At 58.0% G+C, this 26298-nt stretch overlaps 1 protein-coding gene and 1 long non-coding RNA gene across 5 annotated transcripts in view; one reads left to right on the top strand and one right to left on the bottom strand.

Moving 5' to 3' along the window:
- Window positions 1–26298, bottom strand: part of ITGB4 (integrin subunit beta 4) — a 30962-nt gene that overhangs the window by 3455 nt on the left and 1209 nt on the right. For 2 of the 4 annotated variants that reach the window (XM_073886161.1, XM_025860035.2), the window contains exons 2-33: window positions 24560–24648; window positions 23282–23364; window positions 22942–23043; window positions 22584–22788; window positions 21964–22060; window positions 21397–21568; window positions 19943–20206; window positions 19524–19613; window positions 19089–19211; window positions 18302–18466; window positions 18054–18130; window positions 17047–17249; window positions 13924–14027; window positions 13705–13803; window positions 13404–13533; window positions 12705–12827; window positions 12504–12610; window positions 11454–11487; window positions 11083–11274; window positions 10694–10797; window positions 10354–10412; window positions 10199–10222; window positions 9604–9752; window positions 9333–9512; window positions 8347–8495; window positions 5536–5740; window positions 4580–4734; window positions 4009–4189; window positions 3740–3877; window positions 1754–1936; window positions 1528–1659; window positions 304–540 (exon numbers count right to left, since the gene is read on the bottom strand). In XM_073886161.1, the coding sequence (XP_073742262.1) occupies window positions 304–540; window positions 1528–1659; window positions 1754–1936; window positions 3740–3877; window positions 4009–4189; window positions 4580–4734; window positions 5536–5740; window positions 8347–8495; window positions 9333–9512; window positions 9604–9752; window positions 10199–10222; window positions 10354–10412; window positions 10694–10797; window positions 11083–11274; window positions 11454–11487; window positions 12504–12610; window positions 12705–12827; window positions 13404–13533; window positions 13705–13803; window positions 13924–14027; window positions 17047–17249; window positions 18054–18130; window positions 18302–18466; window positions 19089–19211; window positions 19524–19613; window positions 19943–20206; window positions 21397–21568; window positions 21964–22060; window positions 22584–22788; window positions 22942–23043; window positions 23282–23364; window positions 24560–24638 (4345 nt within the window). In that variant the 5' untranslated portion in view covers window positions 24639–24648. The remainder of the gene's footprint in view (window positions 1–303; window positions 541–1527; window positions 1660–1753; window positions 1937–3739; window positions 3878–4008; window positions 4190–4579; window positions 4735–5535; window positions 5741–8346; window positions 8496–9332; window positions 9513–9603; window positions 9753–10198; window positions 10223–10353; window positions 10413–10693; window positions 10798–11082; window positions 11275–11453; window positions 11488–12503; window positions 12611–12704; window positions 12828–13403; window positions 13534–13704; window positions 13804–13923; window positions 14028–17046; window positions 17250–18053; window positions 18131–18301; window positions 18467–19088; window positions 19212–19523; window positions 19614–19942; window positions 20207–21396; window positions 21569–21963; window positions 22061–22583; window positions 22789–22941; window positions 23044–23281; window positions 23365–24559; window positions 24649–26298) is intronic. The other 2 variants (XM_073886162.1, XM_025860033.2) reach the window with 1 other exon arrangement.
- Window positions 19195–20687, top strand: LOC112814465 (uncharacterized). The gene is made up of 3 exons (XR_003205772.2): window positions 19195–19598; window positions 20061–20173; window positions 20269–20687. It is a non-coding gene; the product is annotated as an uncharacterized lncRNA (long non-coding RNA).

Here is a 26298-nt window from a genome sequence, read left to right on the forward strand (position 1 = left end):
CTTGCCCTGTGTCCCTTCAGGCCTCTGAGGGGTCTCCTTGGGTACTAGGGCCTGCCCTCCCGGACACAACACACTTCTGAAGTTGTACGCTCCTGCGGGCAGTCCTGCTTTGAGGACAGCCCGAATGCCTGCCCTGGGGGTTCCTTGGCTCTGGGGGTCCGCCTCTGCGCAGTGGCACCAACCCCCGGCAGGGCAGGGCGCCTTCACGGGCAGCCTGGCCACAGGGGGTCGGGCCGGGCCCAGGCCGCAAACGAGCGCGCCTAGGTGGTTGCGGGGTCGGGGCGCGCGGGGCAAGCCCGTCACCTCTGGGGGGCCTGGGTGTGGAGCCGCGCGCTAGGCCGCCACCCTCCCCGCCCCTGCCCGTGTCCGCGTCCGCCTCCGCGTCCGCGCGGTCGTCCGGGGGCCCGCAGGGCGGCTCGCCGTCGGAGGAGCGCCCGCTGCTGGCCGACAGGCGCGGGATGAGCTCCGGGGGCAGCCGCCACGTGACGCGCCGCAGGTCCAGCTCCTCCCCCAGCAGGGGCTCGAACTTCCAGCCGCCGCCTTAGGAACAACGAAGGGCCGCGTTGGCACCGCCGGCGGGCGCGGGCGGCTGCGGGAGGGGGCGCGGCGGGGCGGAGGCCAGCGACGTGAGCCGGTCCTCGGGCTCTCCGGAATCCAAGTGTGGTCGCGGAGCGGGCGACGGGCGGGACCCTTGGCCCGCGAAGCGGAAGAGGAGCCCTTCCGTGCGAGCCAGTGCAGCCGGGGCTGCAGCCGGTGAGGAAAAGCCGCCCCCCCCCCGGCCCCCCGCCCCGGGTGGCGCTGGCTCTGTCACCAGCTGAGGTCTCCTGGCCCGAGCCTCAGTTTCCTGTGTACCGGAGAGAGTAATCTCTCCCCCACAGAGTGCGTCCCAGGTAGTGTAAGCAGCTGACTTTGGGCACCTGATTCATACCTGCTGCTCTTTCAAACCCCCCCACGACCCTTGGGTTTGGGTTCCTTAAGCCCAAGCTCAGCCCTGCTCTTGTCAGGGCAAGGATGGAAGAGAGTAGGAATCCTGGAGAATTTTGACTCATGGCATGGTATGACTGACATTCCATTTTACAGGTCAGAACACTGAGGCACAGTGGAGCCAAAGCTAAAACTGAGTACCAGGGCCGGGCAGGGGGTCATGCCTGCCCTCTCCCACACAGCCTTGTCCCTGGGGAGGTGGCCTGAATGTCCTGCGTCCATGGCACAGCCTTCCGGGTGTAAGGCTGTGTTTCCACATGGTCCCGTGTGCGTGGCCCTGCACGGCCCTGTGTGCATCTGCTCCCAAGCAAGTCTGTTTGCCTGTGCACACGACCGCCCATGGGCCACGTTGGCTTTGTCCCCTCTGTACCCCACGCCAGTATGGTGCCTGCCAAATGGTAGGCTCTGCAGATATCCATGTGGAGCTGAGAGGGACTTACAGTCTTGATCTCTGTGCCCGGTGGTCACTGGCCCCGTTGCTTCCTCTGGACACCTGTGACAGCCCCACCGCCTCCCGGGGACATGGATCCCAGACCCACTCACCAGTGTCATCGGAGACGCTAGGCCTCTGGCTGCCAGGAGGGGAGCGCAGAACGTCATCGCTGTACATGAGGAAGCTCTCATAGTCTTCCCCACACCGGGCGTCCACAATGGGGATGTCCGGGATGATAGGGACTGCGGGAGCGGGAGGGGTCAGCCAGGGCCCTAGCCTCAGCCTCCCGTCCTACCCTACCTCCCGTCCCCCGCCCCCGCACTCCCCCCCACTCACTGGACATGGGCCGCGTGGGTTGGGTGGCCAGGTTGATGATGGCCTCCCGCTCCGGGCCCCAGCCTGCCCCATTGCGCGCCTTCACCGTGTAGCGGTATGGCTGGGACTCCCGAAGGTTCTCAATAAGCAGCATCCGCCTCTTGGGACTGTCCACCAATACCTTCTTCATGGGCCCGATGGGTCCTGGGCAGGGAGAGCGCCTCAGATGGGTCATTGTAGGTTCCTGCCTGGCCCAGCCCCGGCTCTGATGTAGCGGCCCCGCTTCTCGGGCTCTTTCCTTCCCAGGGAGAGCACAGGGAACAAGGCAGGGAGCAAGCAGCTATGGGACTTCTGGGTCGGGCCAGGCCCTGAGAACCTGGGCAGGGCTGGTTTCAAGAAGTGTCACCAACTCTCTGAAGGGCTCATCCTGAAGTGGCCGAGCCAGGACTAGACTCACGGTGGCCCCACTGTCACCTCTACTGATTGGTAATGGTCCCATGTCCAGGGCGCCGCCACCTGAGCGCTGAGAGCAGAGATAGCCCAGTGCCCACCACCGCTGCCACGGGGTCACATGAGCAAGGACAGGAGCAGAGGGTGGGCTCAGGGGAGCTGCACCTCAGGGCAGGCTGAGGCTTGTGAGAGCTCAGGGTGTCGGGGTGGAGGGAAGGGTGTGCGAGACGGCCAACAGGGTCAGCTTAGCCGAGAGCGGAGGCCAAGTAGCTCTCCTGCACTCACAGACACGCAGCCCTGGGAGGAAGGAGAAAGTGACCCCCGTAGCTCCGGGCAAGTTACAGGGCCTAGGCCCAGGGACAGCAAGAAAGGGCCTGCCATGTTAGAAGCCTTCTGGGAAGCCAGAGAAGGCACAAAAGACTGGAGGCTGGAAAAAGTCCCAGTCTCCAAAGAGGTCCAAAGGAGGCTTCTGGAAAATACCTGGTAAGCTTGGTGTCTGCCCCCAGCAAACAACTGTGCTTAAAAAGAATTGGTTGGTGGAGGCCCCTCAGCCTGGGGGAGGTCTCTAGCTGCCAAGGTGGGCACTGTCTCTTGGCACACCCTTCCTATCCCTGTCAGCTAGTGGGAGAGCGGGAGGGGGCACCCACCAAAGTGCTGATACCCTCGGCCGGGGGGGGCCATCTGACACATTCCAGGACACAACTGAGACCTCAGCAGGCTGGAGCCATGGCTGAAATCATCGGGAATGAACTTTCCACAGGATACATGGTGGGGTCAGAGGAGACTTCCTCTGTGACAGTGGTCATGGGGTACTAGGTGTCATAAACCCAGAATGCACCAAAGGTGTGATGCAGCTGTTGAGGTCGTGTGTGGTCTGCTTGGCTGGTAAAGAGCAACAAGCCTGATGTCTAGAATAATCTCTCTGTCCTCTGCCCTGTTGGGCCACTCCGGGAGTGCTGAGGCTGACCCATGTTAAGGTCCAGAGGTCGTGTGAAGTGGTGAGCTCCCCGTCCCTGGGACTGACCAAGAAGTGAGGGCACAAGGAGGAGGTCCCTGCACCCACTGGATGTGGAACCAAGTTCCCTCACTTTTCTCGTCTTGGCAGTTGGTGGGGTTGCCCACCCTCCCCTCCCTCCCAGGGCTGGGAAGAAAGAACCGTGCTGCCAAATAAAATGTTACATGAGCCATACTCAAAAAACAACCTGTTTATCTGAAACTCAGGGCATCCTCTATTTGCTAAATCTGGCAACTCTCCTTTGGCCCCAAGAGAACCCCGTGAAAATGAGCCACCCTGGTTCCCTGTATGTGGGAAGGCACCCCTGAGCTTGTGACCCCAGTGCCCATCTATCTCACGCCTCCCGTCCCCACCTGCCCTGTGAGCTTCCGCGCTTGCTCTTGGGATGTGACCAGCCCAAACCTGACCACAAACCTGACGAGGCCTTAGGCCGCCAGACCTACGGGACTCGACCACCGACCGGGATGACGTGACCTCCCTCCTGCTCTTTGCCCCCTCCCCTTCCTGCCATCCCCGGGGGCAGGAGGGGTCCAGGTCCTTACGGTTGTCCTCGTTGACCAAGCCGTAGCAGACCTCGTAGGCCGTGATCTCGCCGTTGGTCTCAGCCGGCTCAGCCCAGCTGAGCTGGGTCACCGTGGAGGAGACGACATTGAAGGCCAGACGCCCTGGCTCACTGGGTACTGAGGGAGGGGCAGGGGGCAGTACAGGGAGAAAGCTGTGAGCCGCAGCAGAGGGAGGGCTGGGTTCTGGGAGGTGGTGGGGGGCAGAGCTGGGCATCAGGGTAGCTCGGGGACAGGTGGTGAGGCCTCACCTTCCTGCTGGGTGCAGCAGGACACCAGGGAGCTGTAGGGGCCCTCGCCCTCTGCCCCGTAGGCGCACACCTTCATCTCGTAGTCGCAATATGGGTACAGGTTGGTGAGCTCCACCGAGGGCACCTTGCTGTCAAGCAGGTGGGCTTCGGACTCAGAGTCACCCTGGATCCAGTACTTGACCTAGCCCCAGGGGAGGAAAGAGTCAGTGGGGAGTGGCAAGGGCCAGAGCGGCTCGTCCCTCCACGGACCTCCTGCTCTTATTGCCCCCTTTGCACAGACGAGACGCCGAGGGGTTGGTGATCTGCCAGGTTCACACAGCAGGGCTGGGGCAGAACTGGGGTGTCTCCTGCGTGGGCGGAGGAGCCACATTCCAGGAAGGAGGGCAAATGTCTGAAAACTTCAGGGATGGATCTTCCCTCTTCCCCAAACACAGGGGGGTTCCCTCTGCCCCCTTGTGCCCCCGAAGCATGCCCTCTCCGCCCCCTCAGGGGCCCTCTGGCCTCAGGTGGCCCACGTCCCCAGCGGGTACCAGGCCTCCCCATCCACCTCCCTCATTGCCTCCCACCTTACCCTGTACCCTGTTGGCTTGCCAGGCGGGGGCAGCCAGTTGAAAAGGATCTTCCGGGACCCAGCAGCCTTGGCATTGGGGTTCTGGGGGGCACCCAGGTCACCATGGTGAGGGAACGATGACAGTGTCTGGCTTGTGAAGTTCCGGTCCAGTTCGTCTGTAGTGAGCCAAGCCCAAGTGGAGCAGCCCGCTCAGCCACCCCCTCTTTGACGGAGGCAAGAATCCACCCTCACCACCAGGGGGCTCCCCCAACCCTTCCCCACAAGCGCTCGGCTGACAGCTGCCACCCTAGGTCCCTGGGGGGTTGGTGCCCCCACTGGTGCCACAGAGGGCATCCTGCCCTCCTCGTGGAGGACCCAGGAAGGTCTCTGGAGGAGTGAGGAGGAGGAGGGAGTTCGTCTGCCCTTCTTTCTCCCTGGGCAGCCAAGGGAATACTCCATGTGAGAACATTTGTTCCTACACACCCCCTTTTCTCCCCTCTACCCTGAGAATCTTCCCTCCTATCTTCTGGGAAAACCTTCTCTGGGGTGGGCTCACAGACACCGCCATCCTGGAGCCTACGGACCCATAAGAACTGTTTCACTCTCCGGGAAACACCTGCATTTCAGCTGGAACTGAGGCCGAAGTCGAAGGGCTAAGGCCTAGAGGTGGGGTTCATGGCCTGCCAGCAGGCTGGGTAGCCACGACACCACTCCACCCTCTCTGGTTGAGAGCAGGATTGCCGCATAAAATGCAGGACCCCTAGTTAAGCTGGAGTTTAAGGTAAATAACAAATAAGGTAAGTATATCCCAACTGTTGCATGGGGCATACCTACACAAAACTTGTTCCTTGATTATCTGAAATCCAAATCTAACACTGGGCATCCTGTATTTTTACTTGCCAAGACTGGCAGCCTCTGTGGAGAGGCCCCCAGCCCTCCCTCTGCACCTGCTTAAGCACACTCCCAGCTCTGCGCACCTGGGTCCCCAATGATGACGGTGGCTGAGTGGGGCTGGCCCAGGCGGGCCCCGAACTTGGGGTTGGTGAGTTGAATGTGGAAGCGGCGGGTCTGGCGGCCCCGCAGGAGGGAGTCCATCTCCTGCAGCTCCAGGAGTTTCACCTGCAGCTCCTTCCAGGTCTCCCCAGGTTGGAAGAGCAGCTCACCCTCTGCAGGGATGTAGTCCTGGGAGTGGGATGGGGTCAGGGTCAGACCAGGCCTGGAGAATGAATCACACCAAGCACTCCACCCAGACCTCATGTGTACGGCAGAGAGCATCACACACAGACAATCCCACGTGGACATGAAATGGCTCACATTCCTGTAACACCTCCTGTGCATCAAGCACTTTACAAATCTTAGCTCATTTGGCCCTCACAGCACTGTGAGGTGGAGCTGTTACAGTCTCCGATTTACAGATGAGGAGCCGAGAAACCTGCCCAAGCTCACAGAGAGTGGTGCTAGAGCCGAGCTGAGCTTTGAACTGAGGCCCAGAGATGGGGATGTATAGCAGATTCAGAGAGTCCCATATGGGCAGGCCCTGCCCCCCACACTGTGGCTACAAAGCCTGGGATCCCACCAGGCCCCAGGCCCTGCCTCCTGGATAGGGTGCCCCCATCAGCTCATTTTCTTTCTTTCTTCTTTTTAAAGATCCTGTTTATTTGAGAGAGGGAGAGAGAGAGAGAAGGAGCATAAGCAGGGGGAGGGTCAGAGGGAGAGGGAGAAGCCGACTCCCCTCTGAGCAGGGAGCCCAATGCGGGGCTTGCTCCCAGGACCCCGAGATCATGACCTGAGTCAAAGGTAGATGCTTAACCAACTGAGCCACGCAGGCGCCCCTCTAGCTTTCTTCTTTCAATGCCTCAGAGCTCTCCTGAGCGTCTGGGATGCGAGCGTCTGTGTGTACAGACATGTATGGGGTCCGTCAGCAGCAACAGGGCGGGGCGGGGGGTGGGGAGGAGGAATCCTGCTCACCTGAGACCACTAGGTGGCACTGCAAACTAACATTTCAAATCTAGGCCCAGCAGGGGGCAAATTCAAGGGCTACAAACCCAGATCTGGAGGAGGCAAATCTAAGAAAAGCAGGAGTTACCTGCTAGACAACTGACCGGGGGGAACACTTCAAACGTCAAAGTCACAAAAGACAAAATGGGAGAATTGTACTAGATTAAAGGAGACTTCAGACATGACAAAATGCAATGCCAGATCCTTGCTTGGTTCTTGGATTGGGGCAAAAAAAAAAAAAAAAGCTATCAAGGACATTGTGGGGACATGTGAACAAGGGGAGATCTGAATATGGGCCAATTATTAGGTAATACTACAATGTGAGGTTTCTTAAAGTTGGTAATGATGAAGTTGTGTAGAATAGCCTTGTTCTCAGCAGGGGCCGGCAGAAGCTGTAGGGTCTTTGTGATGTCTACGACTTTGAATAGTTCCGTAAACAAAATGAAATGGAACACAACTTTCTCTGTCTCTCTACAGTTACAGATAAGAGATGCATATCTGCCCATGTATCTGTATCTATTTCTGTGTCTATAGAGAAGGAAAAACAAATATTAACTGGCGACTCTATGTAAAGAGTAAATGGGCGCTAATTTTATTAGTCTTTTCATTTCTCTGTAGGTTTGAAGTTTTTCAAAATAAAAAGTTGGGAAATAATAATAATGTTTTTAAAAACATGTAAATACTGAAATATCTTTATAAAAGCACAACAGGATCGCCAGAATCTCTTAATTTGGCGTATTCAATGAAATTTATGGACCTACAAATTCTTCTTTGGAACTTTTATTGGGAGCACTGGCATTAATGAGAACTGTTCCATCGAATAAAAGGAAGTGAAGAAGAGGGTGTGGTCAGGCTTCCGGAGCCCGCTGAGCGCATGCTCCCTTGCATTTGCCTAACAGGACTGTGGGCCCTGTGACATTACATTCTGTTACCCTCTAAGTGAATTGCTGATGTGAATATTTTCAGTTTGTAAATGTTGACAATAAACTCAGAAAAACAAACAAACCTGTAAGCCAAGCCGAGCACATGCAACACCTGGATTTGGTTCTTCCGGAGACTGGGGCCCAGTGGTGGAGGGGATGTGGGCCCACGTGCTTGGGACTCCTTGCCTTCAAGGGTTGCTCCTGCAGCTTGGCCCTGGGAGGGCCTGCCAGGCAAACCGTGACAGCCCTTGGGGAGTCTGTCTAGGGCCATGTGGCCTCTGATCCCACCTCAAGAAGCCCAGAGCCCCAGGGGGCGCCTGGGTGGCTAAGTTGGTTAAGCATCTGACTCTTGATTTCGGCTCACGTCATGATCTCAGAGTCCTGGGATCCAGCCCTGAACTGGGCTCTGTGCTCAGCATGGAGTCTGCTTGTCCATCTCCCTCTGACCCTCCCCACGGTGCTCTCTCTCTCTCTCTCTCTCTCTCTCAAATAAATAAATAAATAAAATCTTAAGGAAAAAAAAAAGAAGAAGAGGAAGAAGAAGCCCAAAGCCCCAGAACTGGGGCAGATGGGGAAGTCCATTTCACTCTGAAGGGTTTGGCTGCCCTGATAGATACCGGCTTGTTGGAAGGAGACATGAATGCTCTGGACGTGTCCCTGGCAGCGATGGGGCCTCACCTCAGGCACCACTGGCACTTCTGGTGAGCGAGACACCCCTGCTGCCGAGTGGCGGGTGCAGGTAGAGGTAGGTGTGTCCTTGGGAGGCTAGCCAGGGGCACCTCCGGCAGCCGGGGACTCTGGTGGCTGCCATGTCCCACTCTCGCTGGGCCCCTGGGAAATGCCGTTGACCCCATGGTGGAGCCTTACCCGGTTGCCCTGGGCAGTGTTATCCTGTGTGCGGTAGGACACCTGGGACTTGCCATTGTCCAGGACGCGCCGGACGACAGGAATGCGGGCCACTTGCTCCCCGCCGCTGACCGAGTACTCGGGCTTCTCAAAAGACACTATCCCGCTGGCTGCAAGGACCCAGGCGGCAGTCAGGGCGTCCTGGCCTCAGTCCCTTGTCCACACCCACCCTTCCTCTGGCCCAGCCCCGCCTCGACGCCAGGAGTCTGCCTCTCATTCCTCACCCTACTGCCCTCTGGGGAGAGCAGAGGAAGGCATAGAAAATTCTTCCAGAAAAGACTGAGGGAGCTGGAACAGAGTCCCACTGACATCCCGGACATGTCAGGGCAGAGAAAGGAGGCCAGGCAGGGGCGCAGCCAGAGAAGAGGCCCCGAGACTGAGGGCCGGGGCAGAGCAGGACAGAGTCCTGTGTTTGCTGGAGCAGGTGGGCAGGAGGGCTCAGGGGCCAGAGCAGGCCCTCTGGATGCAGGAAGGACAGTCATCAACAACCCAGGGTTCCCCGAGGAGCAGGTAGGGAAGGCAAAGAGGGCGTAAGCGGTATACAGTACGTGCTTTCCCTCTGGATAGGCGTGGGTGAAACCACCTCCCACAGCCCTTCCTGCTCTCCCGTCCTGGCATCCTACAGAGGTCTATTCAACCTAAGTTCAAAGGCCAGAAGGGAGGGAAGAACAACAGGAGGGACGGGGGCAACTTCAGGAGGACCCAGCACCCTACGAGGAGTATAACAGAAGCTCCCACATGAATGCTCACTACCAGGCACGTGCAGCGATGTACCCCTGTCGAGAGCCAGACGCCCACTTTACAGATGGAGAAACCAAGGCTCACAGAGGTTAAGTGACTTGCCTATGCCACATGGCCGGGCCCCATTTCCACTCAGGTATCAGGAGGAACAAGGGTTCCCAGAGTCCCCCTTCTGCCCCCTCCCTGCTCCCTCTGCCCTGATCTACCTTGCTCCTTGATGATGGTGATGTTTACCAGGCGGCGGCCGAGGGTGGCGGTGCCCATGGGCACGTCGATGGCCTCCACCAGCAGCTGCTTCTCGTCGTCGTCCTCAGGCCGGATGAAGAGGGGCACCCGCACGTCTACCAGCTCCACGCCCTCCTGGAACTCCACCATGCCCCGGGCATCTGGGTGGGTGTTGGGGGGACAGAGAGGGGTCAGGGGGCCACACTGGGGTGGGAGGCACAAGGGAGTGGTGCAGGGAGCCTGCCCACCTACCCTGGTCTGCAGTGAGGGTGTAGTAGCCCGGGGCCACCTTGAGCTCGTGGAAGGACCCCTGCTCCACATGCTTCTCTGTCAGCTTCAGCAAGGCCTGCTTGGCTGAGCGGGGTGCCGTCAGCACCGTGTCCACGATGGTGTGGTCCTGCCTGGGGTGGGGGTAGGGGGTCAGGTGGGGATGTGTCAGGCTGGCCATGATGCTGGCACTTGACCCCCCATCCCCCACCCTCCTGCTTGTCCTCTCCCCAGCAGGGGACAAGATGCCTGGCAGCAAAAAGTGCAGGGTCTTCGGAATTGGGCAGTCCTGGAGGCCCATGCTGGCCCCACCACCTCACCCTGAGCCTCAGTCAAGCCACTGTGCCTCCTTGAGCCTCAGGGTCCTCATTTATGAAATGGGGCCCCTCCCTAGACCCTCCCAGCCACACCCCTTCAGGTGGGCTCCCAGGAGTAGATGCAGGACAGAAAAGATGCTACGGGTATGGGCGCTGGAGTCAGACAGGCTGGGTTCAAATCCTGGCTCTATTTCTCAGTAACTCGGTAATCTGGGGCAAGATACTTGACCTGGGGCTGCCCCACCCGTGTGCCTTCAACTCACTTTTTCCCGGCGTTGGGCTGCTGCCTGTGGGGGACCAAGAGGGGGCTGTGAGCCGCATAGTGTCTGGGGTGGAGGCACGCCCTGCTTGGGGGGTGTCCCCTAGAGTGGGCAGTATGGGCAGCTCCCCCCACCAGCCCCAGGCACCCAGGACCCACCGGAACTTAGTCTGCTGGAGCTTATGTGAGTCTGTTATCTGTCGGTACACCTCATTCAGCTGCCAGGCAAGGAAAGGCATGAGGCTGGCGTCCTGGGTAAGCCTCCCTACCCAGAGCCATCCAGGCCCAATGGACATGGTTGGGTGGGGACATGCACAGGGGCCTGCACATTGCCTTGTCCCCTTCTGGAAACATTCATAGGATGACCCCAGGCCAGGCACATGTCCAAGGAAGCCCCTCTTTCCTATGCAGAAAAATCCAGGTTCCACAGCAGCTTTCCCTTGCTCTCCCGCTACCAGGATCACCCCCAAGCCCAGAGATCAGCTTCTTTGACCCTTACATTCTCCTCCACCTCCTGGCGCAGCTGGTTACACTCTCGCGTGTCAGGTTTCAGCAGGTTCTCGGTGCACAGGCGGGCGAGGCGCAGGGACAGCCCGTAGGGCACTAGGGACAGGCAGGGAGGGGGGTCATCAGCCCCCTGCACAGCAGGCACCCTGGAAGCCCCCTCCAGGAGCCATGCTAGGATGGTGGGGGGTGGGGGGGACTGGCGGGCCGAGACCCTGAGGCCTGGAGCACCATCAGGAAAGGCAGAAGTTGGCCAAGCCTGTGCCTGCAGCCAACACCCAGAGAAAACGGGAATGCTGTGACTTGAAACCCGTAACAGTGGTGAATGTGCCCCAGGCCCCCGGGGCACTGCCAAGAGCCACCGCGCCAAGCCCCCGCCCTCACCCAGCTCTGTGGGGTTGGTGCTGGAGGTGTGGGTGGCCAAGCCAGGCCGCTGCACATTGTTGGTGATCTTCCATCGGACCATGTCCCGTCCCTTGAGGTTCCCGCTGCGTAACATGGGCGTATCCAGGTGGTCCGAGGCCATCAGGTTCTCCCGCAGCATGTAGTGATCTTCCTTGAAGCCCACCATGTGACCTGCATGACAGGGTCCTCCGCATGGGGCCTCACCCTAGGCCCTCCCCGCCACACCCCCTCCAGGTGGGACCCCAGGCCTCCTGCCTCTGTTCCAGACTCAGCCCCTATTTCCCCTCCACCCTATCTGGGAGCATGAGCGGTCAGAGCCCTTGCCGCCCCTGCAGATGCTGGGTCAATACCTCGGTTGCAGCAAGGGAGAAGTGCCAGGCAAGCCTAGAAGACAAGGTGGGTGGGGATGAGGGCTGGGACAGCTGCCTCAGCTCACAGAAGCCCCTCCAGCTACCCCGCTCTCCGTGCCAATGGTCCAGAGGGGCAACAGTGCCTTCCCCAGACACCAGGATATCAAGGAAGTTGAAGGGATCTAGGTGTGGAACACACAGGGTGAGTACGGAGGGTGACGGGGGCAGAGGATTCCCAAAGTTTGTGCCATGGGACCCTGGTCCTGCGAGATGATCTGTAAAGTAAAGGATCTATGATGGAGCCCCTTTGAGAAGCACTGAATTCATTCCCCATGCCCCTCTCAGAGTTTCACTATGCATACAAATAGATCAAAGGCTCTGAGAAGTCCCACAAGAGAAGAAGCCTCTTTCTCAAATGTATTAGATCAGAGATGTCTTTTTCTCTGTAACACACACTAATATCCCACAATACTGGGGCTACTACACAGCGCCTCCTGTTTCTACAATTCAGGATCCTGAGCCGGGCCGTCCTCCATGCTTTCTTGCCTCTTATCTCTTCTCCCCAGTGAGACTATCAGCTCCTGGCGGGCAAGGCCCTTTCTTCCCTGTTGGCTCCCCTGGCCCTTTGCATGTACTTGACCTGAGGACAAGTAGTCTCAGGTCCGGGCCACTGATGGTTGGCAGAGGCAAAGGGCTGGGGTGGGGAGGGCACTAGAGCTGGGCAGAAGACGTGGGTTCACCTGGCCTCTGCCACCTATGAGGACCCTAGGGGGGCTGGAGGCCCCAGGGTGAGTGGAGACCCTGGGGTAAGTAGGGACACTGGTGGGAAGTGGGACCCTGGTGGGGGATGGGCACCTGGTGGGAGTAGGGGTTCTTAGGGGGGATGGGGCCCCTGGCGGCGGGGGGAGGGGCCCTGGGGCAAGCGGGGCCCTGGTGGGTAAGCGGCCCGGGTGGGGGGGGTGGCGCGGGGGCCCCTGGGGTAAGCGACCCCGGCGGGGGTGGGGCCCTGGGGTAAGCGGCCTGGTGGACGGGGCCCCGAGGAGCCCCCACCTTGCAGCAGGCGCAGTATTTCCAGCAGAGGAGCAGTAGCAGCGCCAGGAGCAGCAGCAGGAAGATGAGCAGAGGGATGAGCCACCAGAAGGACCTGGGTGGACAGTCTGCGGAGGAAGGGGAGGAGGGTAAGGAGGGAGGTGATGCCCACTCCCCACTGGGGCCTGCCAGGTCACCCGCCGGCCCTGCCCGCCAGCTCACCCTTCTTCCTGTGTACCAGGACCGTGCTGTTGGGCCCGGGGGCCCCGTCGCCCCCCACCGTGTAGCTGTACGTGCAGTCATCTTCTTCATCCCGGAAGGAGCAGTGCTCCACCACCTCCTCCGCTGCACGCATAGGGGGTCAGCAGGTGCCTCAGGCCTGGGGAGGTGCTCCCTACTCTGGGGCCCACCGTGCCCACCGCAGGGACGCAAGTCCCCGGGCACAGGGCCAGGCTGAGGTGGGGCGCCACCCTGTCCCCGCCCAGGAGCATCAAAGGCTGCAAATCTGTGCCCGCCCCTCCCCATCCTGGGTGTCACTCAGGAACTCGGCTTCTAGGACATTTATCTGACCTGGAAGAGAGGAGGCTGTGTGCTCCCAAGGCCCAGTGACGTGCCCCTACTGTATTCATATCCCTGCCCGGCTATCTGCCCCCTGCCTAAGCCAGGCTCCCCCTCCCCAGACTCTTTGGTCCCTACTCAGCTGTGCTTCCTGCCCCCGGGTCTGTGGGTCCCGTCTGCATTCTGTGACCTCTCCCCGGGCTGGGATCCCTCCCCCGTCTCTCTGGTCTGCGTGACCTCAACCCGGATTGTGAGCCCTCTGCCCAGCTCTACAGCAGCCCTGCCCAGCTGAGTGACACCCCTACCCATCGGATGCCCTGTGCCTAGGTTCTTAGCACCCCCGCCCTCGGCACTGCCTCACACCTCTCTTAAGCTCGTCCACCATCTTGACCTTGAAGCTGCACTCCTCGCACATGCGGCCTTTCTTCTCACCAGTGCCCCAGGCTTGGCACTGCACACAGGAGCGCAGGTCCTCGCAGAGGCCCAGGCGGATCTGGGGAGGAGAGGAGGGGGGGTGGGGGTGTGCTGGGGGGTTGCCAGGCCCGCTCCCCTAACCTCACTCACACCCCTGGCTGGCTCCTATATCACCAGGCTCAGTGCTTCCTGTCCGCCCTGCCCTGTGCCTAAGGTTCCCATGCCCACACACCAGTGACCTTGGCCTCACCGCTGAGTAGTTGATCTCACAGATGGTGTCCGTGTAGAGCGACTGCTGGTTACAGTGGCAGCGGCCACACTCGCAGTAGCCACGCCCATTACAGATGCCCTAGAGAAAGAGGAGGCACCAGTGAGGCACTGGTACCCCCATCCCTGCCTGAGAGGGTGGGTGGTTCTGGCTAGCATCCCTTCTGCCACCCTGCACTGCCCTCCTGGTGCCCCGTCCTACCCCACTGCTGTCGATGCAGGTGGCATTGCTGAGAGGACAGTCACAGCTCAAGCCTGTCCACCCAGACTCACACGCGCACTGGCCCATGGAACAGCGTCCCCGGTCTGAAGAGAGGGGGGAGGGGTAGGAGAGGAGCGTCACATTCACTCCTGCAGTCCAGGCTGCCCATCTGCCAGGCAGGGCCTGTGGTTGCTCAGCCTGAGCTGGGATTTCTCCAGCCAGGGGCAGATCCATCTCTTCTAATTTTTTTTTTTTAAAGGTTTTATTTATTTATTTGACAGAGAGAGACAGCGAGAGAGGGGACACAAGTAGGGGGAGTGGGAGAGGGAGAAGCAGGCTTCCCGCGGAGCGGGGAGCCCGAGGCGGGGCTCGATCCCAGGACCCTGGGATCACGACCTGCGCCGAAGGCAGATGCTTAACGACTGCGCCACCCAGGCGCCCCCAGCTCTTCTTCAGTTTCTTGGAATCTCCTTCCCTCCCTCTCTCCGATTCCATTCTGCCTTCTACTTTCCACTCTACAGCCAGAGTCATTATCCCAAAACACAAATCCAACCACGTGTCTCTCCGGTTTAAGAATCTCTGATGAGTTCTGACCAATGCAATAAGGTAAGAAAAAGAAATAAAACATGTAAGTATTGTAAAGTAAGAAATAAAACTGCCATTATTTTAAATATTAGGAACATGGGGTGCCTGACTGGCTCAGTCAGTGGAGCATGTGACTCTTGATCTCAGGGTTGTAAATTCAAGCCCCACGTCAGGTGTAGAGATTATGTAAAAATAAAATCTTAAAAAGTATATATTAGGAACATGTCACAAAATATCAAAAAGAACTTGCAGATAAATTATTAGATTTCATAAGTGATGTTTTTAAATTTTCTAAGCTTATAATGCCCTTTTTAAGATTTTTAATTAATTTATTTATTTTAAAGATTTTATTTATTTAAATTTTTTTTAAAGATTTTATTTATTTATTTATTTGAGAGGTGAGAGAGCACATGAGAGGGGAGAGGGTCAGAGGGAGAAGCAGACTCCCTGCCGAGCAGGGAGCCCGATACGGGACTCGATCCCGGGACTCCAGGATCATGACCTGAGCTGAAGGCAGTTGCCTAACCAACTGAGCCACCCAGGCGCCCTCATTTATTTATTTGACAGAAAGACACAGCGAGAGAGGGAACACAAGCAGGGGGAGTGAGAGAGGGAGAAGCAGGCTTCCCGCCGAGCAGGGAGTCCGACGTAGGGCTCGATCCCAGACCCTAGGATCATGACCCAAGCCGAAGGCAGACGCTTAACTACTGAGCCACTCAGGCGCCCCAAGATTTTATTTATTTGAGAGAGAGACAGAGAGCATGGGCAGAGAGAAGGGGCAGAGGGAGAGGGACAGACGCTTGACCAACTGAGCCACCCAGGTGCCCCATTCATAAGTGATTTTACCAAAGTGGCTGGATACAAGGTTAACACACAAATAGCTCAAAAATGAAACCTCCAATAACTCCCTTTTGCCAAAGGAGTAAGTCTACTATCCTTAAACCAGAATAAGGGTTGATTAACTACAGCCTGCAGGCCAAATCCAACTCACGACCTATTTTTGCTAAAGTTTTATTGGAATACAGCCACATTTATTTGTGTATGTAAATGTCTGTCGCTGCTTTCTACTACAGTGGCAGAGCTAAGTAGTCGTGACAGAGACCATATGGCTCATAAAGCCGAAAATATTTACTTTCTGGTCCTTTAAGAAAAAGTTCAGGGGCTCCTGGGTGGCTCAGACAGTTAAGCATCTGCCTTCGGCCCAGATCATGATCCCAGGGTCCTGGGGCCTCACACAGGGCTCCCTGCTCGGCAGGAAGCCTGCTTCTCCCTCTCCCACTCCCCCTGCTTGTGTTTCCTCTCTCACTGTGTCTCTCTCTGCGAAAGATTTTATTTATTCATTTGACAGAGAGAGACAGAGCGAGAGAGGGAACACAAGCAGGAGGAGTGGAGAGGGAGAAGCAGGCTTCCTGCTGAGCAAGGAGCCTGATGTGGGGCTCGATCCCAGGACCCTGGGATCATGACCTGAGCTGAAGGCAGACGCTTAACGACTGAGCCACCCAGGCGCCCCAATAAATAAAATCTTTAAAAGAAAAAAAAAGAGGGGCACCTGGGTGGCTCAGTTGGTTAAGCGTCTGCCTTCGGCTCAGGGCATGATGCTGGAGTCCTGGGATGGGGTCCGGCATCGGGCTCCCTGCTCAGTGGGGAGTCTGCTTCTCCCTCTGACCCTCCCCCCTTTCATGCTCTCACTCTCTCTCCCTCAAATAAACAACAACAACAACAACAAAACAAAATCAAAAAAAAAAAAAAAAGAAAGAAAATAAAAGTTCAGACTAGACTAGAACTGGACCCACCCTGGATGGACCCCGAGCCCCCCGCATTCTGGTCCTGTCTCCTTCCCCAGCAGCCTCCGCCTCCCCTCCTCACAGCCGAGCCTGTGCCAAATGCCTGCCTCCCTCCAGATATACCGGGCTCTCCTTCCGTTGCTCTGAGCACACTCTGGCATGGACGACCGAAGAGGAGACGTAACAGACAAAAGCAAGAAGGGAGGAAAGGTAGGAAAGCAGGGCCTTGACCTCCAGTGACAAGTAGACAGTTGGGGCTAAATAAGTAATTGATGGCTGGGTTTTCATTGATTCTCCTCCATTCAAACCACTCAATCCTTCCTGTGGCCCCTGTGTGGGTTCTGTGACCCTTGCCCTGCTTGGAAGCCCTGGCCACACTGCATTAAGCGTGGGGGGCTACGGTGGACACGTAACTCCAAGCCCTGAGAGAGGAAAGACCGTCCTGCCACATACCAGCAGCCGCTGAGGATTCAGCTGGATGGGACCAACCCTCATGAGATGGCAGAGACCACAGGACCTCAGGGGGAGTGGTCTGAAGCATGAGCAGGGGCCTTGGGTATCAAGTCTGTAGAGGGGTGGGAGGTCCAGGTTGGGGTGGACTTGGGGGGCGGCACTGGGGGAGCCCCGAGGGGGGCTAGGTCTGAACTTGGGGATTCTGACTCCTGGCCTGGCCCTCCCCCCTGGGTCAGGACGCCCAGGTTGCCCTTGCTGTCCCGAGCCCCCCAGCACTGGCCGCCGGGGCTGCTGAGCTCACCGTTACAGAGGACCCCGGAGGCACGGGGACACTGGAAGTTGTCATACTCGCAGAACGGACCCTCGTAGCGGCCTTCTCCGTAGCACACGCAGTGGCCACACTGGCACTCGCCACGTCCGGAGCACGGCTTGTCCTCGCCCTCCCGCAGGCAGGGCTTGATGTCACTCAGTGAGCCCGTGGAGCAGCTGCAGGTCTTGCCGCTCCTGAGGAAGGAGCCAGTCACTTCCCCACAGCCCGGGAGGAAGGCTGGGGCGTTTACCGTCCCATTGCACAGATGAGGAAGCTGAGGCTCGGAGAGCACCTCAGTGGGTCCAAGTCACACAGACAGCGGTGCCTGAGCTGAGACTCAAACGTCCGTCCCAAGACCCTCCCAGTGTCCCTTCCTCAAGTCACCATGGACTTGTTCAGTGTCTTGAAGCTTTAAGAGCCCTCACTACCCTTATGATGAGCTCATTTCTGATTAGGTCACACGTGCGCACGGTTCAGAATACTAAATACAAAGGGAAGGAGTGAAAAGTAAGTGTCCCTCTGTGTCTGTCCCCCACCAGCCAGTCCCCACACGCTGCTGGCCACCACTGTCCTAATTCTTACACCTTTGCTCAGAGATATTCTTTTTTTTTTTTTTAAGATTTTATTTATTCATTTGAGAGAGAGACACAGAGAGAGAGAGAGAGAGAGAGAGAGCATGAGCAGGGGAGAGAGGCAGAGGGAGAGGGAGAAGCAGACTCCCCACTGAGCTGGGAGCCCGACGTGGGGCTTGATCCCAGGACCCTGGGACCAGGACCTGAGCTGAAAGCAGACCCTTAACCATCTGAGCCACCCAGACGCCCCTCAGAGATATTCTTTATGTCTATGTATTTTGAAGTGCTTTGAGCTGGATCCCCCTCACAACGGGGCATGCCCCTTTGCAAGCCTCTCTGTGACCCGCCATCCCGCCCTCAGCCGGGCATCCGTGGGATGCCCCACATCAGAGCCTTACGGTGGCCAGGGCATCCCCGCACACTCACCAGCCCTCATTGCACACACAGTGTCCACACACGAAGTCGCCGTGGTAGTTGCAGTGAGCTGAAAGCTCCTCTTTTTGCTGGAACGAGATCATGGCGGGGTGCAACAGGGTCCCTGGACATTTCTGCTGCCTCTGCCCCTCAGGGCACCCCACAAGGCAGGCATGCCCCCCGGAGGCTTGGCTTCATTCCTCGGGGCCCCAGGGCAGTTGGCCAGCCCTTCCCTCCCGCCTAGAGGGGCCGCATCGTACCAGCTCACATGGACACACGTCGCAGATGATGCCCGCATCCATCCAGAGGCCATCCGAGAAGGAGGGCTTCAGGTGGATGTTGCCCTTCTGGTCCTCTTCCCCCAGCTGGCACACGTGAGTCCCATCCACAGCCTCCATAGCCCGCAGCTGCACCTGGTATGTGCCCTGCAAGGATTCCACTGTCAGCCAAATGGACATTGACAAGAGGCCCCTCTGGTCCATTCGCTCATCTGAGCAACTCTCCGAGCTCTGTGCTGATTAATCCCCACTCCGCAGAGGAGAACAAGCTGAGGAAGGTGCCAAAGTCATCCAAGTGGCTAACCCAGGGGGCTTTGAACCCAGGCCTGTCTGACTCTGAAGGCCATGCTCTTTTTTATTATTATTATTATTAAAAAAAAATTTTTTTTAAAGATTTTATCTATTTGACAAAGAGAGAGAGACACAGCGAGAGAGGGAACACAAGCGGGGGGGGCGGTGGGAGAGGGAGAAGCAGGCTTCCCGCGGAGCAGGGAGCCCGATGCGGGGCTCGATCCCAGGACCCTGGGACCATGACCTGAGCTGAAGGCAGACGCTTAATGACTGAGCCACCCAGGCACCTCCCCCCAATTTTTTTTATTAAGTAATTTCTATGCCCAACGTGGGGCTCAAACTCATGACCTCGAGATCAAGAGTTAGCCAGGAGGCCATAAAGGCCACGCTCTTGACCTCTGCTCAGGCAGACCACCCCCCCACAACCTTTGCAGGGCCTGGTGCCCATCCTCCCCTTCCCAAAACCCCAGAGGCTTACCACTTTCCCCCGCTGGATGTGAAAGGACCCAGTATTCGTCTTTTGTAAGTCATTGGAGGTGACCTCTGTCCGCAGGCCTCGGGGGCTTTCCAGGGCCCGGATGTCCAGGTTGGAACGAATGCGCTGAAGAAGGGCAAGCTATCAGTGGTCTGGGAGGGGGAGCCTGGGCTCACCCCCTCTGGCCTGGCCTGGCTGAGCTCCACCCACTCTGCACGGAGCACTGAGGTGGAGTGGGGGGGGTCAAGGTGGCAGAGCCCGCAGGAACTTGGGGCCAGGCTAAGGTGGGCATCTCAGGGTCCCCAGGGAACAGCAGAGGCCCTTCCTCACTGGCCTATCTTGTTTCTCAACCTTTACTTGGGCCCTCCGTTGCCCATTCTGCCTCCTCCCCAGCCCTGCCCCAGAAGGACTCCGCCCGGGGCCCACGCTGGCCCTTACGTTGAAGGCTTCCTGCAGCAACTCCACAATGTTGGAGGAGTCCTCTTGCAGCACCCCCAGTGAGGAGACAGGGAAGTACGTGTGCAGCTTCTGTGGGAGACAGTGCCAGTCCAGGGCTAAGCCTTCAACAAGTATCAGCTCACTGAATCTGGACAATAGCTTTGGGGTTATCCTCCCTTTGCTGATGGGGAAGCTAAGGCCTGGTGTCTTCTGGAGCCTGCCCTCCTCACCCCTACCTGCTGGGGAGTGGGGTTGGGGGATGGGCACACGAACTCCCTTTCCCATCAGGGAGGGTCCACCCTTGGGGGAGCCAAAAGCTCTGGGAAGGAAGGAACAGTGGGAGGGAGGGAGGATGTCTGAGAAGTCCCGTGGACTCCCCTCCCGCCCCCCTCTTGCCCAGGGAGGCCTCCGTCCCGCACCTCGTAATAGCTGTAGGAGTAGTTGGTGACAGCAAAGATGGGGATGATGTTGTGTTTGCCAAGCAGGCGCACCAGGGTGGGCACAGACGGATAGTCCTGCGTCTTGTACTGGGTATAGGTGCCCGAGGAGTCCAGGTGGCATGCCTCGTCATTGCGGCTCATGATGCCGGCCAGCACGTTGACACCGTCTGCCTCATAGTGGAAAGCTGACTCGGTGGAGAACACCAGCAGGTGGGTGCTGTCGGGGCGCCAGCCAATGTCCCTCTGGGAAGGACAAGGAGGGGAGGCCCATCGAGCAGGCTGCCTACTGAGGACATGTGTCACAGTGTCGTGTATGACTGACGAAGCGGGTCCCAACATGAGCTCAGCTAAGCCACAGGATTCACGGCGTGCCCCCATCATGGACAAGGCACGTGACAGCACGTGAGCCACGGCGGTGGGCAGCGGAAAGCGGCAATGAGGATGCAGGAAGGATGCAGGCGGGGTCTGTGCACACAGTGGTCACCGCACAAGACCCGAGCTAGCTTCATCCGACTGGCCCCCCAGGCTTCATAATTACTCTGAGGAAATATTTTAACTGCATGGGAAAATGTACACCTACAATGTTGAATGAAAAGGCTGGTCAGGGGAGCCTGGGTGGCTTAGTCGGTTGAGCGTCTGCTTTTGGCTTGGGTCCTGGGATCAAGCCCTGTGTCGGGCTCCCTGCTCAGTGGGGAGCCTGCTTCTCCCTCTCCCTCTGCAGCTCCCCCTGCTTGTGCTCTCTCTCTTCCTCCCAAATAAATAAATAATATATATATAAAAAAAGAAAAGGCCGGTTAAAATAGATGCAGCTGTGCGTGGATTTGGAAAACTATGTATTACAAGTGAAAATGCTCGTGACAGTGTTAATTGAAAAAAAAAAAAGCAAGTTTCAGAATTAAAAGTACACTGATTCCAGCTCTATAAAGTAAGGAAAGGGAACAAAATATGCTGGTGGGATATCAAGTGGCTGGCTGGCTGGTTGGGGTGAAATTATGGGCAATTTCTGTTCTTTGTTTTCCAAATTGTTTATACGATGGGTATATTATTTTCAAAATGAAAAAACTGCTATGCACATAAAAACTGCCCTCTTCAGCTAGCTGCCCGGTGCAGTTGGAGACTGTGGGTCCTGGAAGACTGGCATTAGCAGGGAGATTGGTGGTAGGCTGGCTTCAGGGCACAGAAGATTCCAGAACCCCAGAACTCATGTCTGCTTCGCTGGTCAGTACAAAAGCAGACTGACCGCTCAGGCCGGGGGACCTTGGATCCCAGCACATCTCCACCTGGCTTATAATTGCGGGCCCCCTGGAGGGTCTTAGCTTGTCTTTGGGCATAGGGGTCTCGGCCTGACACCAGAGCAGGCCGGTGGGCAGCTCATGCCCTTGCAAAGAAGCACAATCCTGGTCTGGGTGGGCAGGGCTCTCCCTGGCACTCACCGTGCACACGGCCACCTGCAGGATGGCATCAAAACCTCCTTCAGGAGCGTCCAGGTTGCCTGAGATCCGCTCCCCTAGCAGTTTATTCCGAAACTCTTCCAAGTTTTCCGTCAGGCTGATGACATTCTTGAAGGAGAAGGGGGCGTCGCTTTTGGGCCAGGGCTCCTTCAGTCTGGGCAGAGGTGGAGGGAGAGAGAGAGAGAGAGAGAGAGACAGAGTCAGGAAAGAAGACCCCCATGCCCCTGTGCCCACCCTCTCTGAAAGTGGCCCACTGGTCCACTTCAACCAGAACACTTCGAAGTGCCCTGGTAGCGAGGAGGTGGGTCCCGTGGCTGGAACCCCTGCCCACTCGGTCACTCATTTTTTTTTTTCTTTTAAGATTTTATTTTTTAAAAAGGTATTTATTTATTTGAGAGCGAGCGAGCGAGCAAGGGTGGGGGGACATAGAGAGAGGGAGGAGCAGATGCCCAGACTCTCCAGCTGAGCAGGGAGCCCGATGGGATCATGACCTGAGCCGAAGGCAGATGCTTAACCGACTAAGCCCCCCGGCTCCCCTCAGTCACTCACTTCTCAGGCCTCATGTCTGTCTGAGGGACGCTGACTTTGTCCACAAACTTGCCAAATCCAATAGTGTAGTCATCAGTGAGCTCGCTCAGGACCTGGGCTGGGTGTCAACAGGAAAAAGAGGGGGCAGCTGAGCCCCAACACCCCCACATCAGCAGAGGGGGCCAGGGGCTGGCCCGGGAAGGAGGAAGAGGGAAAATAACCTCCTGTCAATACCTTGCATGTGAACATCAGTTCATGCTCACAGTAGCCCTTGTCCCTGTTCACAGACGAAGGAAATGGGACTCGGCAGGCCCAGAGTCATGCATGGAGCAAGTTGGAGGGGGCAGCCAGGAGCCCGGAGAACCTCAGCCTCATGGCCATGAGTGTGCTCCTTGTCGGGGTCAGAGGGCTCTGCTGCCCACCCAGCCTGAAGTCCTGAGTGGTTAGTGGGGTCTGGCTAGGACCCACGCCTCAGAATGGGAGGGAAGGGATTTCTTGGGGGGCTCAGATATCGTAACCTTCCTTGTGGCATGGGTACAGCCATCCTGAGCCCTAGCCTCCTGAGCAGGGGCCCAGCCAGCTGGATGGGGCCACCCGCTCCGTTTCTTACCCCACTGTCCTCTATGCTGGCCCAGCCATACCCAGTCTCTCTCCCATCTGCTTGAGGTTGTCCAGATCGTCAGACATGGAGTTGGAGAAATCCATGAGGATGTACAGGTCCATAGGGCTCTTCTCGGGCTCGAACACCTTCAGCTCAAAGTGCTTCTCCTCGCCTGGCCGCAGCCGGACCCGTAACCCCTGGGGCGACACCTGGCTGCGCTGCAGGTTGGGGTTGATCGGGGTATCCTGTGTCCGGGGGAGGGGGACAGCTGGCTGGAGGGTCACTCCAGAGACCTGATGGGGAACCTCTCAGCCCAGCCAGTGGACATAGTGGACCCCTGTAAACAGCCGGCCTTGAACGTGGGTGGGCCCACTTCCCTTGACCCCCAGTCCGGGCACCTCTGTGATCTCGAAGCTGCTCTCCATGACCACCATGCTCTCCCACCGGCAGCCGGCAGCCAGCAGCTCTGCCTGGGTGTTGCAGCGCCGCTCCTTGAACATCTGGCCAAAGGAGGTGGGGTCAGGGGGGCAGTGCCCATCGCCTGGCTGTCCCAACCCCGGATCTCTCCTGATCCTTGACTGTTCCACACCCGCCCGGCCTAAGGCTGGGCTGAGGGTGCAGCAGGTGTGGACTTGGCCAGAGCCTGGCGTGGGGCATGATGGGGTGGGGCACCCCGGTTGGGGAACAGGCCAGGGCTGGCGCTGGGCTCAGGATAGCAGGCAGGCGATAGCAGCTCACCTCATCCATGCAGTAGGCACATTCCCTGTCCACGCGGATGCACTCCGTGCAGCTCTTCACCTGGGCCCTCTTGCAGCGGTTCGCTGGAGGGCAGAGATGAGCAGACCCGTGAGATGAACCTCACCAGGGACCAAGCCCTTTCCCGCGTGCATCCTCATTGGAGAGAGGCAGGGTTTCTCTCTCACTTTACGGAGGAGGAAAGGGAGGCCAGTGGGTAGATGGTCTGCCCCCCTGGCATAGTTGGGGCAGAGTCAGGTCTCACACCTGAACTTTGCACTCAAGTCCGGATGGTGCAGTCTGAGACGGAAGGGCTGGCCAATTTGCTGGTGGGGACACCCTGGCTGTCCCTCCCCTGCTCCTCCAGGGGACAGAAACTGTGTCTGCCTTGCTTATTGCTGTTTCCCAGTACCCAGCCCAAGCCCAGCCCAAGCCCAGCACACAGCAAATTGTTAATAAATGAATGAAGAAAAACTCCAGAGTTTCCCCAAGGCTTACTGGGATTCCCTTTGGTTCTGTTCAGTTAAAATCACAGTGAGCGGGGGAGGCGCCTGGGTGGCTCAGTCAGTTAAGCGTCTGCCTTCGGCTCAGGTCATGATCCCAGGGTCCCGGGATCGAGCCCTGCATCGGGCTCCCTGCTCAGCGGGAAGCCTGCTTCTCCCTCTGCCCCTCCCCCCCACCCCCCGCTCACGTGTGCTCTCTCTCTCTCTCTCTCTCTCTCAAATAAATAAATAAAATCTTAAAAAAAAAAAAAGAAAATTTGTAATAAAAAAAATCACAGTGAGGACCTACTGTGTACACTCAGTGCACACAATGGGTGGCCTCCTGTGCGGTGGGCGATGGTGCGCGGTCAGTATTTAACACTGGCTCTGGTGGGGAGGGAGAAGTCCTGCCTTGCAGCATTGCCCATGTTCCCGCCATGGTCTATTCCAGGCTACCAACACAGCCTTCTCTGAAGGCAAAATTTTCATCGGTAGGAACTGACCGGAAGAGAGTCACCGGTCTCTCCTCCAGGTTCCCATAAAAAACACTCTGCAAGTGCCTCAGTTCGCTGAGTGGGCAGCTTCTCTCGCCTCTAGAGCAAGTCTTCCTCGGTGTTCTGGGCCACAAGGCTCAGGCTCACTGCTCCCCAGGCCTTGAAGTGGGCCATGGTTGTTTGTTGAATGGCCAAGTGAGCGTTGGGGTAAGACACCCTGTGGGCGGCCTCTGTATGAGGGCAGTGCCTTGACAGGGATGCCCCCCCCCGCCCAGAAGGGTGTTGCAGAGGCGTGCCAGACTCACCCATTTCCCCGGGGAAGCTGACGCCCAGCAGGACTGCCAGAAGCAGCCTGGTCCACGGGCTGGGACTCGGTCCTGCCATTCTCTTCCGCCTGTATAATGACAGCAATAACTGACATAAGACGTTCCCCAGCCCGGGTCCCTGCCGGTCAGAGCTCTAGCATTCCCACTGCCCAGGGGTGGAAACCGAGGCTCAGACAGCTTCAGTGGTATTCCAAGGCCACCCAGCCTGCAAACGGCGGGATCCAGGGCCCCCAATTCCTCTTGCCCTCCCTGGAGTGACTAGATGCCTTGCAGGCCTGCACCCTGCCCCGGGAGGCCCCACCTCACATCATGGAGGACTATGGGCTTTGAGCTTGTGCTCATGCCAGGTGTCCTAAGCTGATCTCGTGGAGGGCAGGGCAAGGCTTATTCTGCCTTTGACTTTCAGATCCCAGTGGGCCTGGGTCAGCTCTCCCCCAACAGGGGGCCGCCCCTTGAGGGCCTGGCTCTACCCTCCCGCCCAGTCTCTGTCGTGGCCTAATTGCCCTTTAAGGAAGGTGGTGTGGCCAAGGGGAGAGGGGGTCCTCCCAAGATCTGGGGCCTGCAGGGGGGAGGAGGGAGCTGGCCGCACCCAGCTAGGCTCTGCAATGACTGCCTGGCCCATCACTGGTGGGGTCCCCTGCCCTACCCCCTACCCTGCCTGCTCCAGAGTTGAGTTTTCGGGGTCCCTGAGCAGATCATCCTTCCAGAAGTTAGTCTGGAGCTATATTACAAGCCTCTCCTGCTCACACACACACACACATACACTGTGCCACCTCCCCAGGGTTGGGGAAGCCTGTGGAAGGGGGCAGGAAGGCCCTGCCTCCCTCCCTCTAAGGCATGTGGCTCCCAGGAGGCCATCAGCAGCCCCAAAACATCCACAGGCTGGGGAAGAGCTGCCATCTCAGAGGGGCCTGGGGTAAGGAAGCCCTGAGCCAGCCGGGGGAAATGACTTTCCTGCAGCCTTGGGGTGTAGGCACCACACCCACATGCTACACAATACAGGTTGCAGACTGGACCTCCCCGGGGCCCATTATACACGCGGGTATGGGCACTGGAAGGCCGAACCCAGCTCTTACTCACCCTCCCGTGCCCACAGGCTGGGCACAGAGCAGGCACGGGCCCAGCACTTCACCTACGGGATGGCTATTTCATCTACGCAGCAACCCGGTGGGGGATGACTGCATTACCCCATCTCCCAGATGAGGAGATAGGGATGGGGCACAAGGCTGCAGGGCTTCCTCATCCCACAGCCAGCAGTGGGGCGGGGGGCGGGGGGGCGGGGGGGGGGCGCGGACCGGACCAGGGCAGTCCAGACCCGCCTCCATTTAACTTCTTTGTTATCCTCAGAGGCCATAAGATGGCCGTTAGGGGGCTAGTTATGCACTCAAGAGTGTTTTTGTTTGACTCAACTTGTGTTTAAAAAGTTTTAAAAGTAACTGTCAACATTAAAAACAATGAGATTTCATGGAAAATTTAGGATTATGGGCTTACTGGAGGTTGTGGCCACAGGCTGGGCCAGGTACTCAGGACATGCACTCTCCAGGCAACCCTGGGACTCTCCCGGAAACACACTTCCTCCCATCCCACAGGACCCCTGCTTAGCACATCTGCACCTGCCCACCATAGCCCCTGCCCTTCATGTTTTCACATCTCCTGGCCCCTCGGCTGCTCTATCACCCAAAGAAATCGGGGCCCAGGAGACAGGCACCCCTTCCTCA

The sequence above is a fragment of the Callorhinus ursinus genome, unplaced genomic scaffold (assembly GCF_003265705.2).
Source record: "Callorhinus ursinus isolate GAN/ISIS: 27379988/994484 unplaced genomic scaffold, GSC_fseal_2.0 scaffold68, whole genome shotgun sequence".
In the NCBI taxonomy this organism is placed as follows: domain Eukaryota; kingdom Metazoa; phylum Chordata; class Mammalia; order Carnivora; family Otariidae; genus Callorhinus; species Callorhinus ursinus.